The sequence below is a fragment of the Atta colombica genome, unplaced genomic scaffold (genome assembly GCF_001594045.1).
Source record: "Atta colombica isolate Treedump-2 unplaced genomic scaffold, Acol1.0 scaffold238, whole genome shotgun sequence".
Taxonomy (NCBI): domain Eukaryota; kingdom Metazoa; phylum Arthropoda; class Insecta; order Hymenoptera; family Formicidae; genus Atta; species Atta colombica.
This window is the reverse complement of record NW_017259336.1, coordinates 247,384-264,830: the sequence shown is the minus strand read 5'-3', so window position 1 is coordinate 264,830 and position 17,447 is coordinate 247,384. Positions and strand designations below refer to the sequence as shown.

Here is a 17,447-nt window from a genome sequence, read left to right as displayed (position 1 = left end):
AAACTAAATATTATCTTTGTTTTGAAAAGATTTAAAACCGATTGCGGACGAGGACCTACAAGTGCTTTAGTCGCTACTGATTTTCTTTTGCGTCAAAGCGTTGTTTTTACATTGTATCAGGTCGAAAAAAATTATGTAAACAATTCGCAATTTAGTAAAAAAATTGAAATGTCTCATGTGCAATTGTTGTCTTTAAATTGAAAAAAATCCGACCTCTAATCAAATTGATTTCATTATATATACATTATATATACATTATATATACATATTTAATTTTTAAAAATTTCATAATATTTATTACAATATTTTTAAATTAAAATTTCGGCAATCCTTTTTAGAACGAACTTTAATAATTCAACATTTATCAGAGACATGATATTTTTTTTAAGAATGTATTGCACTCATTTTTACAATAAATTATACATGTACATGGGAAAATTGTGTTTCTAACATTCTACTTTTATTAAATAACACGTTTTATTATTCATTTACTCTTTATTTGTGTTATTTTTATTGCTATAAAAATAAAAAAAACGACAAAAATTTTAATCTTTTTGTATAAATACCTAAAGTATTCAAAATGATTTATGCATTTATTTTTAAGTTTTGTTATGATTCATACAAAAATTTAGAAAAAAATTAATATTATTTTGTTTATTTACAGAACAATTATAATCTCTCATCGTAATTTAACTTTATAATAATACATTTTGAATACTTAAAATACTAAAAAAAAATTGAGATTTACGTCATTTTACAATACATTTCTATAATATTAGAGCAAATAAAAAAATATCTTTTATTTTGAAATAGCTTTTGATTCAGTTGTTAAATTTTTTGTATTACTTTTAAATACGATTTAGAATAATCCGTAATTTTTCTATAATTTTTAAATTATTTTAAAATATGTGTAATACATTCGTAAATTTGCCAAAACATAATGCTGCCTTATTATAGAAGTGAAAGCGTCAATCTGAGAAAGATGCAAGTTAAAGAAAAAGATGGCTCTTCATCATAAACGCCATTTTATTTTATCTATATACAGAAACAAAAGTCCCTTAAACGCACCTAGACAATGATTGAATACAATAGGATTTAATCGCGTCGAACTTATGTACAAATTAAACGTCGATGAATGCGCGCGGCGTTTTATACCCTGACTGAGAACGATACGAGGAGGAATAATACCGCATCTGGGTTACCGTGCCCCGTTTGCGGGAATATTATAAAATAAAAAGGAAAAGAGGAGTCTCTCTCTCTCTCTCTCTCTCTCTCTCTCTTTCTTTCTTTCTCTCTTCACTCTCGCGGAAGTTACAAAAAAGTTCATGTAGATAGATAGGTAGACGGGTATCTTTAAATACAAGAACACATGGTACTTTCGTCGAACGTGAGGGAATGAGGATCGAATCGCAGTTTCGATCGACAAACTCATCGTATCTGGAGCTTTTCTTTCTTCAATTTCGATCCCAAAGTTTTTGACAAGCTACGAGATGTTCCTCGTTATCCGACGCGGAGTCGAGTCGAGTTTCACATGAGGCTGTACTTCAACAATTCCGATTCTCATGTCTAGTACAATGTTCCCCGAAATCCCGATTTCACGAAACAAGCGGCATTTCACAGTCATTTATTATAGGATGCTTTCCAATTAATCAACGTAAACAGAAATGGACGAAATGTAGCATTGTGTAAGATTCAATTAGAACAGAATATGTACGCTGTGCATAGTTTCGGATAGTTGGATTAAATGTAGTTTTCCATCTGTATTGAATGAAGAAAAGCAAAAATGTTGGCCACCCAACGTCCTCCAATCTCTTCTTCTTCTGCTTCTAACAGTCCCTTCCCTGTATGGATTTCCGACCCTATATTTGGATTGCAGTACCATTAATTTGATCTTACGATCCAGCAAAAATCTCTTTGAGAAGCAGAGGTTCTTCCTTCAATCTCATTTATAGTAACCTGGAATGCGTTCCAAAAACTCAACTCTGGATATTTTTTATCCTTGTTCAATATTCGGTAAATAACAAGAATAAAATGATATTTGAATTGACAGAGTTTTAGAACGCATCCCTGTCACGAGAAAACATAAGCTTATATAGCCGATAACACTGGAGCTGTTGTGTCGACAATTACGGCATAATTTGTGTCGTATGCATGGAAATGTTTAGTGATTTTATAATTGGAAAGCACCCATAGAAATTTCCACCCAAATTAAATAAGCAATTTTCTGGAATATATATATATCTAAACTAATGAATTTTGGTTCATCAGAATCGAATTTCGATTCTAAAATTATTTGACAACATTTATAAATATTGGTTTCCCTTCGCAACTATTTCATCGTTTAAAAAGGATCAAAAAATTCTATTTCGAATTAGTCTCGTCTATATAAGATGGCGGTTTTAATCTCGATTGCTTAGCTTTAAACCTAGTCTTGACTCCGGAAAACATTTCAGGAGTATTATTTTGGGCACGTCTACCGACTGCAGCATCGGTGTTCCTTTATTTAACATCGATATTAAAGTAATTACAATATTAAACCCACCATAATACGAAGAAGAAAATAACTTTATGAAAATATCACGCTACCTGGCATTGATGCAAATAAGAATGTCAATGTCTGCTTTGGAATTTTATTCTCATAATTGACTTGCGATGACATAAGTGTCTACTGAAAGTAGTCGAGAATTATTCATAGTTTTATATCGATCGAAGAATCTTATTCAAGAGAAAAGTCCTCAAAATAGGACGCGCAGCCTCATATGCCCAAACTTAAAAAGTGTCGATCATTCGCTTCGTTTGCTTTTAAAATCGAAACCTAGTGAGCCGTACATACATATGTCACGCAAGCGATGATTTAGAGGTCTGTGTCAGAAGAGAATAAATCTTTGATTCACTAGAGACTTACTTCTACCTGAAAACATTGCCATTGATGAACACATTTAATATATTCATGGATACTCTGTCGTATGAGTAATCCAGAAGCGTATTCTTTTATTGTTCTTAAGTTAGAAATTCACGATGCAACGTATTTTGCGTTTTCTCTAATAAAGTTAATTGTATAGGCCACACGTCCAAGCAGTCTTGAACTTTTTAGGCAATGTTTTTAGGTCGGAGAATGAAGTTTTATCGCACTCAAACGAGAAATTTTCCTTCCTTCAATGTTCGCCTAGTATATTTGATTGACTCCGTGATATAATAATGACAAGTAAACGGGCATGCAGGAAGAATGAGTCGGATTTTAATAATTAGAAATTCGTTTGTTAAATTTATTCGACCTTCTAATAAACGTTTAGTCGTTATGAAGCGATTTATTTTTTCACGCTGAATCATTATATTTTCTCTTTTGATTGCGTTTTAACTTTGCATCCGACTCAATCTCTGATCCCATTCATATATATTCATCGCTTTATACTATACACTATACTATACAAAGCTCACCGGTTGTACTTGAACTTACGATAAGTTCCACGTCCCTCGCTTGTATTTACATAACTTTATTTGTGTGTATAACAGATTCGCCAATATAGCGTGAAAAATTATCCGGGTAAATACGCAACGCGAAATACGAGAAAGTCGAGGATATATTCGGGTATGTCTAACGCACAATACAAACATCAAATTCGATCGTTTACATTAATTAATGTACATGGACTTCAGAGACAGATGATCGCAAGTAACCGCATAACGCTTATGAAAGAACCTGTATATTTCGTATCACATATATCGCTCAGAATCTGTCAGATTCTATCACAAGGAATTCGCGCGTTCGCGCGCGCGAATATATCTGTACGCAACAAGGCAAAATATTTCTTGGACCGGTAATGGCAATGTTTCTCGAATCTAGGATTCTATATAGCCGATAGACTTTTTTTAGAGATTAATCACTTGCGTCACGTTGCCTCCGAAATTGCCAGCGGAGAATGACCAAAATCGAGACGCTATTTTACAGAGGATCCCCTCAATTACTTTCTCTGTTCGGCGCTTCAACCGCGAGTTGTCTCTGGACTAGAGTGAGCTTATTTTTATATAATGGAGAGACATAATATCATCTTATTCAAGGTTTCGACATCGTTTCGACCTTTCAACTCGCAGGCTACAGCTTTAAACGAGGAAAATAATCCAGGGCATTGTATTCAGGATAGAGACTTTGGTTACTCTCCTCTATGTAAAAGTTTCATCGAGAATGATTACTCTTCTCACGTTAGTACGCTCTATTTTCGAAGCTTATTCTAGGCCGTCCCTCGACCGGCGAAAAGAGGAGGATACCCTTAGTATTTAGCCGCATGTCTCCACGATGCAAGGATCGATACGATTCTTTGATCCAAGTTGGAGACTGTGCGACTCAAACTTCTGTGAACGAAGCGTGTAAAATCAGCTGCCGTTAACACATTGAGATTGCCAAGGTATACATATATTTCTCAATTTACGAATCTTTTGAAATTAGAATTTTTTATTGAATTTATTGCTCTTTTTGATAATAGTTGGTTTCATTCGACCTTTCGCGTGTATTTTTTTCGGGCTCTTTGAGAGATAAGAACAGTTTCGCTTTTCGCCGATCTGCTACTGCTCTACGGGCACAGCCAATGTGTTAAAAGAAAATCGTTTCGCCTTTTTTCTTCTTTTGATTGCGCTAACTCCCCCCTCTCGGCCGAAGGATTCCACCCGACTGTCGGCGCGAGAGAAGCACTAGGATGAGACAGAGTAATGCCGTCACGCGCGGAATAATGATTCTTCCCCCGAAAGAGAGAGAGTCAGTCTTGTTGAGGATTAATAGATAGTTCTGGTACGATTTGATCCTGACACGAGGACCTGCTGCCGGACGTAGACGTGTGTAACCGCAACGGTTTCGACAGCCACGGGTGCAGCGATACGTCCTCGGCGTACGGCCGCTCGGATGGCTCCTTTCGCAGCAGCGAGCGAATCAGGCACTTGGCGCGTGGACTCAGGCCCTCCGGCACGGCGAACAGGCCGCGCGAGATCTTGGCAAAAAGGGACGCGTGCTCGGCGTCGTTGAACGGATAACGGCCCACCAGCATCGTATACAGCAACACGCCCAGCGACCAGATATCCGCCGCCTTACCGGAATAGGCGCGTCCGGAGCGCAGCACTTCCGGCGCGACATATGCTGGACAGCCGCGCCGGTCGGTCAGCTTGTCGTCGTCATTCTCCACGATCACCGCGTCTTCGAGACTCTCCAGACGAAGCCGCGTTCTGAAAAAAAGAAACGATCGATTCGAAAATATTCGTCAAGATTTCTTGCCAATTGCCATTGTCTTAGAGAGAGATAATCGAATTGCATATCCCAACACGGAAAAAACAATTTTGCTGAAGTATTTAAAAAGTTAGCTAGATATAGATAGATAGATACAGATTTAAATTTAGCAAGATATAAATATACAGACAGATGTAGATTTAGATTCTAACAATAAGTATAGATCTGAAAATAATTTAATGTGAACCCTCAAAATAATTATGTAGAACGCTCAAGCTGGTTGTTACACTGAGGGAAAAAATGTTCATTTGATTAAATTAATTGTTTATTTGACTAAATTAATTTAATTATTTTAATTTTTTTCATTGGAGAATGTATGCTTTTAAGTCAAATATAATATGTTTGCCTTAAATACACACTTTCTTATTTCTTTCTTCATCGAAAGAAATAAACATTAACTACATTAATTTAACTTTTTTTTTCTAAGAATAGAATGTTGTTTTGCAGAATTGTCTAAACGTTCTATATAAACATTTTGATGATTCAATAATTATTCTCAGATCTATATTAAACTAAACTTTTAGATACTTTAAAAACCGTTCTTTCCATATATGTCCATCTCTATCCCTTTAGTCTTAATTTATTTAGCTCTTAAGATGTAAAAAATATTATTCAATAGTTAGTAGGCGTATATCAGACGAACAGTCCACCCAAATATCAATAAGATTAAAGACCTATGTCTTTCTCTCAAAGGAGTTGTGAGTAGAATATTAAACGTTGCAAAAGATTTACGATCTTTTTTCCTATCGTCGTGTGAAATTCACTCTGCGTATCTGAGACACGCGTTACGCCAAGCCCTGCATTTATTATCGACCGGTTATGATCTACTCGCTGCGCAAGTTTGCGAACTAGAAGCCGAGGATCATGCAATCTTTTAATGCGCGCGGTCGAGAGAGATTCTCGGATTCGCTTTGCGCGTGTACTTTAAGTGCGCGCCCGAAGGCAAGGTATTTCAATTTAGCAAGAGGACATCGCGATTGAGCCATCGTTCTCAGCCATCGTCATCGTCATCGTCGTCGTTGGCAGCGTGGAATAAGACGCGATGACGAACACAGGAGGAAGAGAGAGTGAGAGAAAGAGAGGAGAGCGCTGCGCTGCCCTGGCCGGTCGCTGCGTTGATCAACCTGCAACGCGGAAGTCACGCGTGTACGTAATATTCTTGGCTCTTGAGTAACTTCTGAACTCTCCTTCGACACGAGTTCTCGTATTCTCGCCCACAATATTCACTCGGGAGAAGGGGCAGCGCTCGGGAAAGCGCCACGTATTCTATATCATATCCTCCTACAGAAATACATTCCTGTACTTGTCATTCTTTTGAGTCATTTCCAGTAGAAATATTTTAGCTTTATGGAATATTACAATTGCTGGTTAAAGGTATTTTATTTATTTTAAAACTCGTTGCACTTCTGCGGGTTTAATAAAATAATATAAATTGAAAGGGAAAGTAAAAAGAGATAAATCCCGTTTAACAAATCAGAATTGCATTTATTGGAAAATTGAATTTTCGTTGGTAAAAGCTTTCGCACTAATTCCGTTGTAATTTATTATTAATACAACGTTATTTTGTGAATATAGCTTTATGAATTTATCATCATAAATGAAGAAAATTTCTAACAAGAGAGACATTTTCACCGATATAATAATAATGTCAAAGAAGTTGCCACAAATTCTTCATGCAAGAATTCTATTTCTCTGATTTCCAAACAAAATTTCATGATTTTCTCTAATGCTTTCAATAATATTTTGAAACTGTTTTGTATTTTCATTTATCAAGATCAAATATTTTGTTGGGAGAACAATTTAATATAGTAATATAAATTGCTACTGATGTTACTGACACTGCTTGCATTTAATTATTAAGTTGATAGTATTTCAAAACTGCATAGATGTGATGTACATATTACTCTACTTCAAAGACAAGAATTTTACTTTCCACAAAAAAATTTTGCAAAATTTTCTGACTTCCCTAATTTCTCTGACTGCTTTCAATTTCCCTGACATTTCTCTGAGCTTCAGTTTTATGGCAACCCTAATCAAGTTACACAATATAATCCATTGTATTCGTAGAATACAATGTGTTTATTTGAAAGGAATCATTTTTCAATGAAGCCATCATAGCAAGAAAAATCTAGTTCAACTAGATTTTGGAAGAGACTAATGAGACGGAAGCGCGCCTTCGGTGAACGCACGCATCACGCGAGAGAGTCGTTATACGATCTTGACAATCCGAACGAGTGTCAATGGCCTCGTCTCTCTCACGAGCAAATGATGTTCTCATCGAACAAACGCGATGGCACGCTAGGCCATTCGTGATGAACCAAACGCGGCCGCCACGAAGAGATATAGATAGTGAAAAAGAGAGAGAGGGGGGGGGGGAGGATATCGCACAGCTTTCTTCGCAAACTTTCACTCGGTCACAGCACGATATCGCTCTGAGTTCAAGAACCCCTCAGTATGGCGGATACTAGACATGATGTGATTTCTTGGACAGCTTGTGAAATTTTATGAACGTCAAGAAAATGTTGATATTTGAAGACATCGGTCTTTCAAGGCAACGATCTCCTTCAACTCCAAACGCGAGCACAACTCTCGTTTCTTCGCTATATTACAATTGAAGAATGTAAGAAAGAACTTGCTGATGCCATCTACTGAATCATTAATCAAGCGTCATTAATCAATTAACTATCGCAGTCACTCGGCAAATTAATGTCTCTAATGACAAGGTGAATCTTCTCGAGATAATTTTCATCTCACGATTATATTAATCTTCACTCTGTACAAGGAAAATCCGTAACTAATCGGCTATATAGATGCGAGCTTACGTGGATATTTGAACGAATCACATAATCCATCTCACGGATGTAGAAATTATTTTTTTTTAGAATATTTTATTCTAAAATAGCCATCCTGTAAATACCGAGTTAAAATATCAAGTTGAAAATTTAAAATATAGTTCGTAATTGTAAAAAATAATATTATTTTAATCCTTAAACGCCATACTACGAGAATAATACTATAACATACCTATTCGATTGCTTGTAATTTCCATAAAAATAAACATATTGTAAAACATTTTTCTTCAATCAAAATGCTAGACGTTAAGGTCCAGTTTTTCATTTTCTCATTAATTTATATATTTAATCTGATGATAAAAATTTTGTGTGTGTGTGTGTGTGTGTGTATTTTTTAGCTATACAGTTAATCACTAAATTAATTGTTTTATATAGTTATCAGTATAAAACCATCAATTTAATAATTAATCATAATCAGAAAAACATAGTTTTTACATTAATATTAAATTAAGTGAAGTTAATTTCAAAATAAATTAATCAGAAAATAAGAAACCTAAGGAACGTACTTAAGGAACATTAAGCAAATATATGCAACTTTGATATTTATTAATAAAAAAGTTATATAAGCAATGGAAAAAGTATTGAAAAAAGAAAATCAGATATGTCACGCCGAAAAGGCATTTAAAGGTTAATGTTTCATGTAAATATTTAAATAAATTACACGGATGTCCGTGCGAAATGCCCGAATGCAGGTCCTCAGGTCAACGTCCCGGATTTACACTTTCAAGAATAGAGTGTCTCGGGCGCAAGAATTAAACGAGGCTGACGATTTTACTCATCGAGATCATTAACCTCACGAATGACTGTCCAGACGATTGAATTCGACGTCGAACTAGACTAGTTTAATGCTCAGTGTAGTTGCGAAACGTGGTGCGTAGAAAGAAATTCGGCCCCGTGATCGCATTATGTTTTTTATCAAGAGTTGCAATGTCGTTGACGACAACGATGATGACGATAATAACAATAATGACGACGCATGTTTTTTATTAAAACACGCGCGTGACGTATTTAGCAAATTATCATAGGTCGAACTCCATATGCGAAGGCGCATCCGGGAAAAGACTGATTTGATCGCCTTAATCCGCCTATTGTCAGTCGATGAGGTAAAGAGAAACCCACGCGAGAGAGATCCGTGCACGGAGATCTTTGCAAACTTTCGAAAAGGAAGAAGAACGCATTCGAAACCAGTAACTGCGAGAGTAATTTCTTTTAAAATCGTATACTGAAAATATACTAAATTTTAATAAATATTTTGTTTAAATAGTACTAACTAAATATTTACTGTATCAACAAATATTTATTGATATCTAAACATTTAGTAAATGTTTAGACAGAATTTAGCGCATGCCGATTAAAGTTTAAACAAATAAATAAATATTTATTCAATAAATATTTGCTCAATAAAAAAATGACACTTTTAAATCAATTAATAATTCTTGTACCAAATACAGTTTATATTTAATAAATATTTAGTTAGTACTACTCAAACAAATATTTATTAAAATTTAATACTTATATTTTTTTCAGTGTGAGATTTATGCCTGTTTTCTTCAATGCAGATTAATTTTTGTTCAATTACTTACTGTTCATCTTTTTCTAATTTTTAGAACTATAATAAAAAAAGATTAAAAGTTGAACTGAGATTAAAGCTAATCTGTACATTGGAATTGAGGTATTATTATGCTCATTTCTATCAATGTAGATTAACTTCAATCTCTTTCTTAGATCTAGAAAAAGATGAAGAGTAAGTTGAACCGAAATTAAAATTAAACTACATATATTGGTAGAAAGGAGTATCCAGTGTCCATTTAATTTTGGTTTAATTTACTCTTTATTCTTTACTAATTTTTAAAATTAGAAAAAGATGAAGTTAAACTAAGATTAAAGTTAATCTACATTGGTAGAAACTGGTATTAATGAATTAATTTACCACATTGATCAAACTTACAGAATTTAGTGCATGCCGATTAAAGGGTTCCCATTCGATAATTATTATCATGAACTTTTCATTAGCTACCGAATTTCGCACATTATTGTATTCTAAGGGGATTGCGCGAGGATTACTCGAGGAAGGCGAGAAACTCTTCCCTCTCAGAGAAAGGGAGGAAAGTATATCACGCGCCGTGTCGCGCCGTGCCATGCCGGTGAAACGAGCCGAGCCACGCGTTTCCTAATTATACCGACGTTTCAAAACTCCGCCGCAGCAGCCGATGAACCAATATGCTTTTCTGGCTTGCAACATTCCCCGGACTCTCCTTATTCTTACGTACGCGCGCGCGGGAGCAGCAGCTCGCCGCGCGGTAGGAATGCGATTGGCCAACAACGGACCGACATACGAGTCCGTTGTCGATCTCTCGATTGCCCGGCATGTACACGACACACAACACACGCCCGTTGGCTCGGCTCGGTTTGACTTGGTCGACTGTTGCCTGTATGTATTATACATAGGCCTGACCTGCCTGTCTGTCTGCCTTCCGCAGCGACACGTGGGTGCGTCGTATGTTGTATCGTGAACAGATAACGTCGCACCAACGAGTCTCGCAAACACACCCTAAATCACGACTCGATGTGAAATCCTACAGGAATATAATGAAAGCGATTACATTGTTCGTAACTCGTAAGGATTTGCAATTTATTCATAATCATTAGCGACTTTGATGCACCTGTTTGACAATGAATCGAGCCTGAGACACAGTTGAAAAGAATAGGAACAGAGAATAATATTTCAACCTAGCCGTGTATTCTGGTATACACGATTTCTGATAGGTTATTTGTTATTCCCTGTTTCTATTATATCTTTTTCATTATGCATTAGATATAAAATTTAACTTTATGCGAACTTAAATTTGGATTGAGTTAAAGTCAAAGTTTGTGCGAATTTAAATTTGATTTGAGTTGAAGAAGTTACTTAATTTCATGTAATTTGCATTTGGTTTTTTTTTTCACAGACAGGGTCGTTTCGTATCGCTTGCCTCTGTCGAGCTTAAAAAATCACTGGCTTCGAGGATCATAAATTAGACATAATGTTTGTATGATGTTTTGTAATATGTTTAACTTAATTAGAAAGTGATTGATATCAATCAATCAACACACTTCACTTTCTCTTCCATTTCGATATATTATAGACATAGAACAATGAGTGTTCTTGAATGAGTTTATTTTAAATGAGAATGAAGTGCATCTTGATACGCTATGTCTATGTGTACTAACACGCTTTTTTTCTTCTTGTTCTTGAACGAATGTCACGCGATAAATTTCATATTTATTTTATTTTCATATCCCAAGTATTTCTTTCCAGCGTTGAGAACGGAGAGGTTATTCGCATGAGAAAAGCACACTCGGAGCAATCGATTTCCCCTTCACTCGGAAAAGCGAACGCGAACTCTGAGCTATCGATACACCTTCGCTTCAATCCGGATGTATGTCACTTATCAACTTTCAATAAATCGTCGAGAGAAAAATTATTTTTATAAAAATTATTATTTTTTTTTTATCAAACATCAATTTGAAATTTACTTCGTTATCATATAAGTATAATAGACATCCAACTACGATAAAAACTGATTTGAAAAAAATGTGTTTATATTCTTCCTTCATAATGCTTCAACATTTTTACAGCATTATAAATATAATTATTTTGTTTTAAAATAAAAAATAAAATAATTAAATTTAAATATACAATAGTCTACGATAGGGGCGTAAAATTAATAATTCTATGTTAAAATATATATAAAATATTTTACGTCCTACTTCACAAGTTAATCATTGAGTAAGTTAAGGCGAAGTTTAGTCGAATTTACTTTGAAGAAGCTAAATACTGAACTAGACGGATTCTTACCTCGCTTCATCGGCGAAAACAAACTTCCGGAGCTTGAGGTCCCTCAACACGACCCCGTATTCATGACACGTGGCCACAGCCCTGGCTGCCTGTCGAAAGAGCCGCCTTGCTTCAGGCTCGCGTAATCTCCTGCGTGCCCTTACGTAGGCGTGCAGGTCACCGTGATGACCCTCCAAGAGAAGATAACGCCGACCTCCAGGTGCCTCCACTACACCAGCCACACCGCTCGCCGCGCCGGTGCCTTCCAGACGAAGGTGGGCCTGCAGCAACGCCTCGCAACCTTTGTCGCCCACGGTCAACGCCTGCAATCCGGAAATGCAACGGACTCAGCAACAAAGACAATTGCAATAAATACTGTTAAAAATATTGTTAAAATATGCCGGAAGTGAAACTCCACAATCTGTCAAAATTTGTCAAATCTGTATTACTAGATAGATGTTTCATTTCCTAATTGCAATTACTAGTCATAATTAATTAATTGATACAGTATTTTTCATTATTTATTGCATTTCACTTTTAAGCAGATTTAACTTTTAACTCTAAGATATTCAGTACACCCCACAAAATTTTATTTTTATTTTTATTTTTTGATAATACACTCTCTAAATCTGAATCAGTGGATAGTCACTAATTACCCAATGGCATACTTTGCACTGATAATCAGTGAAGTTCAACTAAGAAAGGAAGAATGTTTGAGCATTATATAATTAAAATACTGATATTTACACGTTAATTTCAATTAATTTCAATCTTGTAATACCATATTAAATTTAAGCATTAAAACAAGATTAGTTAGATCACACATTAAAGATTAGCTAGGTTAGGATCTCACATTTAATTCACTGATTATAGTGGCATACTTGGCATGGTATCAGTCATTATCCACTGATTTAGATTTAGAGAACAGTTATTTAGTATGTATAAAATTAAATGTAAAAGTAATGAACTTTAAGACTTCTGGACAAGGCTTTTTATTTTCCTTTTTCAGAACAAGGTTTTTAAGATTATTGCGTGAGATATTGTGATCACTTATTTAAAGATTAATATTCCTGATTAATAAGTCTTTATTTCTAGAATAAGTTTTAATATATTTGTATATATGATTTAAAAGTAGATTGTACAGAAGTTAAAAGGACGGATACGCTTCTTTCTTTTAACAAGTATGCTTGACGGAAATTCGATATACTGACTATCAATTTCTGTGTTCAATTTCGGTTCGAGTGGAAGTGAATTTTATCGTAACGAGCTCCAATTATTCCAACGGATATCCGTAAGAGAGCAATATTCACTTCGCATATTTTAAATGATGATTATTAAGATATGTGATTCTTTATCTAGTTTTACAATCTCGAGGTTTGAAGCTGATAAAATTATATCCGCTCCAATTTTTCCAATTAATTTTAATTAACCGAGTTTTCAGATTTCAATATCAAAGTAATTTGAAGCTATATTACATACAAATGCATTTGACATAATTTTAATTATAATTAACTCTTGATATAACAAATAAAAAAATAAGAAAGGGAATAGAATCTAATCGGTTGTATATGCATTATTTATTTATAAATAACATTTTTTTTCGATCCTTGCCAGCAAAAAACTCTGTGTGTTATGAAAACTACCATACAATAAACGAAATCGTCGATTACTTTTGAAACTCTACTCGTCCAGCTGTTCATCTCTCTGGCTCGTGTCGAAACCTGACACCATTTCAACATTCGAGTCCCATTAGTTTAATAAGAGCACCGTGCATTCTTTACGAAATCACCCCGATCGGCCACCGGACACGCTTTTGTAATGCCTCGAGAAAATGCGCCCAAAACTCGTTCGCGGTTTTTGATAATAAAAAATGAACGTAAAAGAAGAAAAATCAGCCTTTTGGGCAAACAGTCAATTCAAATACCAACTTTTCAGCAACTTGTCAAGTGCACTGAGAAAAAAGGACTTAAAAATATGTTTATTTCATTCCAAAATAAATCTTTATTTAAATAATTAATAATTTAAATCCTCATTTAAATATGAAATAAAACTACTCTTAGCAAATAAGCCATCCATTTTTATTTTTTTACAATTATAATAAAAAAAATAAGATATTTACAGAAATGTATAGTCTGTCATCAGACTATATTTTTTATAAGCAATATATATCGAAGAAAATGTCACAAGTAACATTTGCTTTTGAATATTTCAACCTTTTTCTCAGTGTTCGATATAATTAATGAATATATGGAATAACGATTATCTTTTTTACCTGTTTTATGGAAAAATTTTTTTGACGCGAATTCGTCTTCAGTCGAATGAAACTTTGCAAGTATACAGAGTGATCAAAAAATATAAATAACAATGAACGCTTTCTTTTATAATACGCGTTCTTGACTCGCAACTATTTCGAGAAGAGTTAAGAGGCTTTAGTCTGGCTACGACTCCCTTTCTCCGAAATAACGGTGACCCCTATTTCTTCTTCCTCCGAAATCACAATCGCGATTCGCACAGCGAAGCGGTGGACGCTTGCGAAAACGCGCGACGCTCTCGTGTGTAATCGTCAATTAAATTAAACGACCGTGGCTTTAGAAGCGATTATGAATAACGGACAGTGTGTGGCGATATGCGACGGATGTCACGAGGAGAGAGAGGCGGGTGCGAGGTGACACAACCTTGTGTTTGTTCACAACGCCGATGATGTAAGCGGCTCATTGTATAACGCGTGGCGATTGTAAAATGTTAGTGGAAAACGCGGTGGGGAGGAAAGTCCACGCTAAAGATCCTATTATATCAGAATCTGGCCACGAACGATTTTATCAAAATCCTATGAGAGAGAAAGATAAATATATAATTTCTCCCTATGTATCTACTATTTATCATCTCACTTTAACTTATACACTGGAAAAAAACAAAATTTTAATAAATATTCGTTTAAATGATTCCAAGTAAATATAAACTAAATGTAAACATATATTTATTTGATACAAAAATCATTAATGTGATTTAACTAGCTTCTTTTTTTTTATTGAGCAAATATTTATGTACTTGTAAGTAAATGTTTACTTAATACTATTCAAAGAAATGTGTATTCAGATTTAGTAAATTTTTTTTAGTGTACTCTCATTCTATGATTTTAATTAAAATTCTAAAGTGAAGTTAGTATGAGATAGTTTATAGGGAAAAATTTATACTTTTCCCTCTTGTATGATTTTAACAAAATTGCTCGTGGTAGATTCTGATATAAAATTTAATCCACGCCGACTCGTAGTCATAAGTTATGCGACAGTTCCTTTCGAGCGAGTTGCAAAGAGAAAGAAGAGAGCGAGAAAAATAAGGAGAACCGAAACATTGAAATCCTTCCGCGCATATGAAATTCCAAGCATGTAAGCGTAAACGATACGATGCAAATAGACATAAATAAACATAAATGCATTCAAGGAACAAGAAACGACTTGCGCACGTGTTACGTTTGCATATGTACTTTGATCTAACGTAACGAAATCCGTCGTTATCGATGCAAAATGCGGAGTCTCGAAACTTCGAGTTAAAAGCGCTTTCAATAAGAATTGCACGAGAAATCTGAAATAAGCATGTTATAAATATTAGAAGTATTAACGTTTCTTACTCACTAATACCTATTTCCAATGTATTCAATGTAGATTAATTATTAATTTTAATGTCGCTTCAATTTACCTCCTCATCTCTTCTAAAGATTAAAGAAAAATGAAGATATGAGTAAGTTGAAGTTGACTGAGATTAAAATTATATCTATATTGATGGAAATGGGCATTAAAGAACTAATGTTCATTTCCACCAATGTAAATTAACTTTAATTTCAGTTCAACTTAAAAACAATGGAAAGAATAGGCAATAGGAACAGGGAATTTTAATATTTAGAAATCTCTTATTTTCTGTTCTCTCTCTCTCTCTCTCTCTCTCTCTCTCTCTCTCTCTCTCTCTCTCTCGGGTTTCATAAAATAATTAAACTTTAAGTCTTAAGCCGTAAGAAATTGACCAATCACAATCGAATGAAAAGAATAAAAATAAATTCTTACTTACGATTTAAAGCTTAGATAATGGGCTACTGTAGAAAGACCATTAATTTTTTCTAATTCTAAAAATTAGAAAAAATAAACAGTATAAATTGAATCAAGATTAAAATTAATTTATTATTATTCATAGAAATGAGCATAAGCTATAAATTACTATTACGAAAATAACGAAAATGATGAAAAATCAAACGTTTTATCAGTAAAAAGGACATAATTATTGAAAAATAAAAAAATTCAGAATCCTATCACGAGAATCCTTTCACGAGAAAAATAATATTAATCTAAAAAATAGAAACGATCATTAATGACTCAATATTTTAGTGCTAAAAGAAAAAAAACCGATAGATTCCTTTATTTTTCGACATCCTCGACATACTTAAAATATCTTGACCTTAAATCGTGGACGAGCGATTCTATTGAACGGATATCTCAACGGAAATCGTTTTTTTTCTCCCTTCAATTAGGGAAAGAGGTCGTCTAGATAAGGATTAATTGAGTCTTCCTCTAGGAAGTCGTAAACGTTTCCCAGACGAACACCGTTCGGTTGCGTCGTCGTTGATCTCGCAACGAGCTTCACGGTGGAAGCTTCGATCGACCCGAACATTAGCGAACCGTTACGTCCGTATGCTCTATTATATAACGCCACGGCAGTTGGATGGAAACTCGGCAGCTGCAGTGCGCCGCGGATGCATCCACGTGCGATGGCGCGCTGCGTCGCCTTTATATGCCGCGCCAATGCCGCATTATACAGCAAGAAGCTAATTCGTGATATTGCCATCGGGTATTGCGAAACCTTGGTTATTTATCGCGTTAGCCATTTGTGCCGTTATTATATAAGAATACCGTTCAGAATATCAATTTCTGTTGTAAATAATACCTTTTTTCCCTCGACGTGTTAAGAAAGCAATATTTGAGAAATAAGCAATATAAAAAGTCTAAAATTAAAATAGATCTTATAAAATTATCGCATGTATTGCTGATCGTTTAATAGTATATTGTTGTTAATATATAAGCTGCGTTCAAAAAACAAAGGCCGCAGCATATTTTTGCATACGGGTGGGAGTATCAAGTCTTGCATTAACACATAAGAAAATGAATTAATCAAAGTCCTTCATTTTCTTTCTTTCCATAAAATAAAAGATTCTTATACTTTATGCGTTATGCATTGTGCAAAAATCTATCGTTAACTCCTGTCTTAACACTGTATAAAGAATAAGGAATTCAATCAAAGTACGAAATGAAGGACTTTGACTGATTCTCTTATGCGTTATGCAGCATTATGCAAAATTCTGTGCTACGACCTTAACTCATTGTCAGTGAACATTCAGTTATTATCATGCTCGGTCTGTACAATTTAAATTCAACAAAAAATTAAAGACAAACATATTAAAAAATCACTGAGCGTTTATTGAGCAGCTTGTCTTTTAAACGCAACCATTGTATTGCTAATA

The 17,447-nt window shown here is 34.6% G+C and overlaps 1 protein-coding gene across 3 annotated transcripts in view; it reads right to left on the bottom strand.

Moving 5' to 3' along the window:
* Positions 1–1,016: 1,016 nt before the first annotated feature.
* The window catches only part of LOC108688774 (tribbles homolog 2), a 28,435-nt gene continuing 12,004 nt past the window's right edge, over positions 1,017–17,447 (bottom strand). For all 3 annotated transcript variants that reach the window (XM_018195172.1, XM_018195174.1, XM_018195173.1), the window contains exons 3-4: positions 11,963–12,264; positions 1,017–5,211 (exon numbers count right to left, since the gene is read on the bottom strand). In XM_018195172.1, coding sequence (XP_018050661.1) covers positions 4,752–5,211; positions 11,963–12,264 — 762 coding nt within the window. In that variant the 3' untranslated portion in view covers positions 1,017–4,751. The remainder of the gene's footprint in view (positions 5,212–11,962; positions 12,265–17,447) is intronic.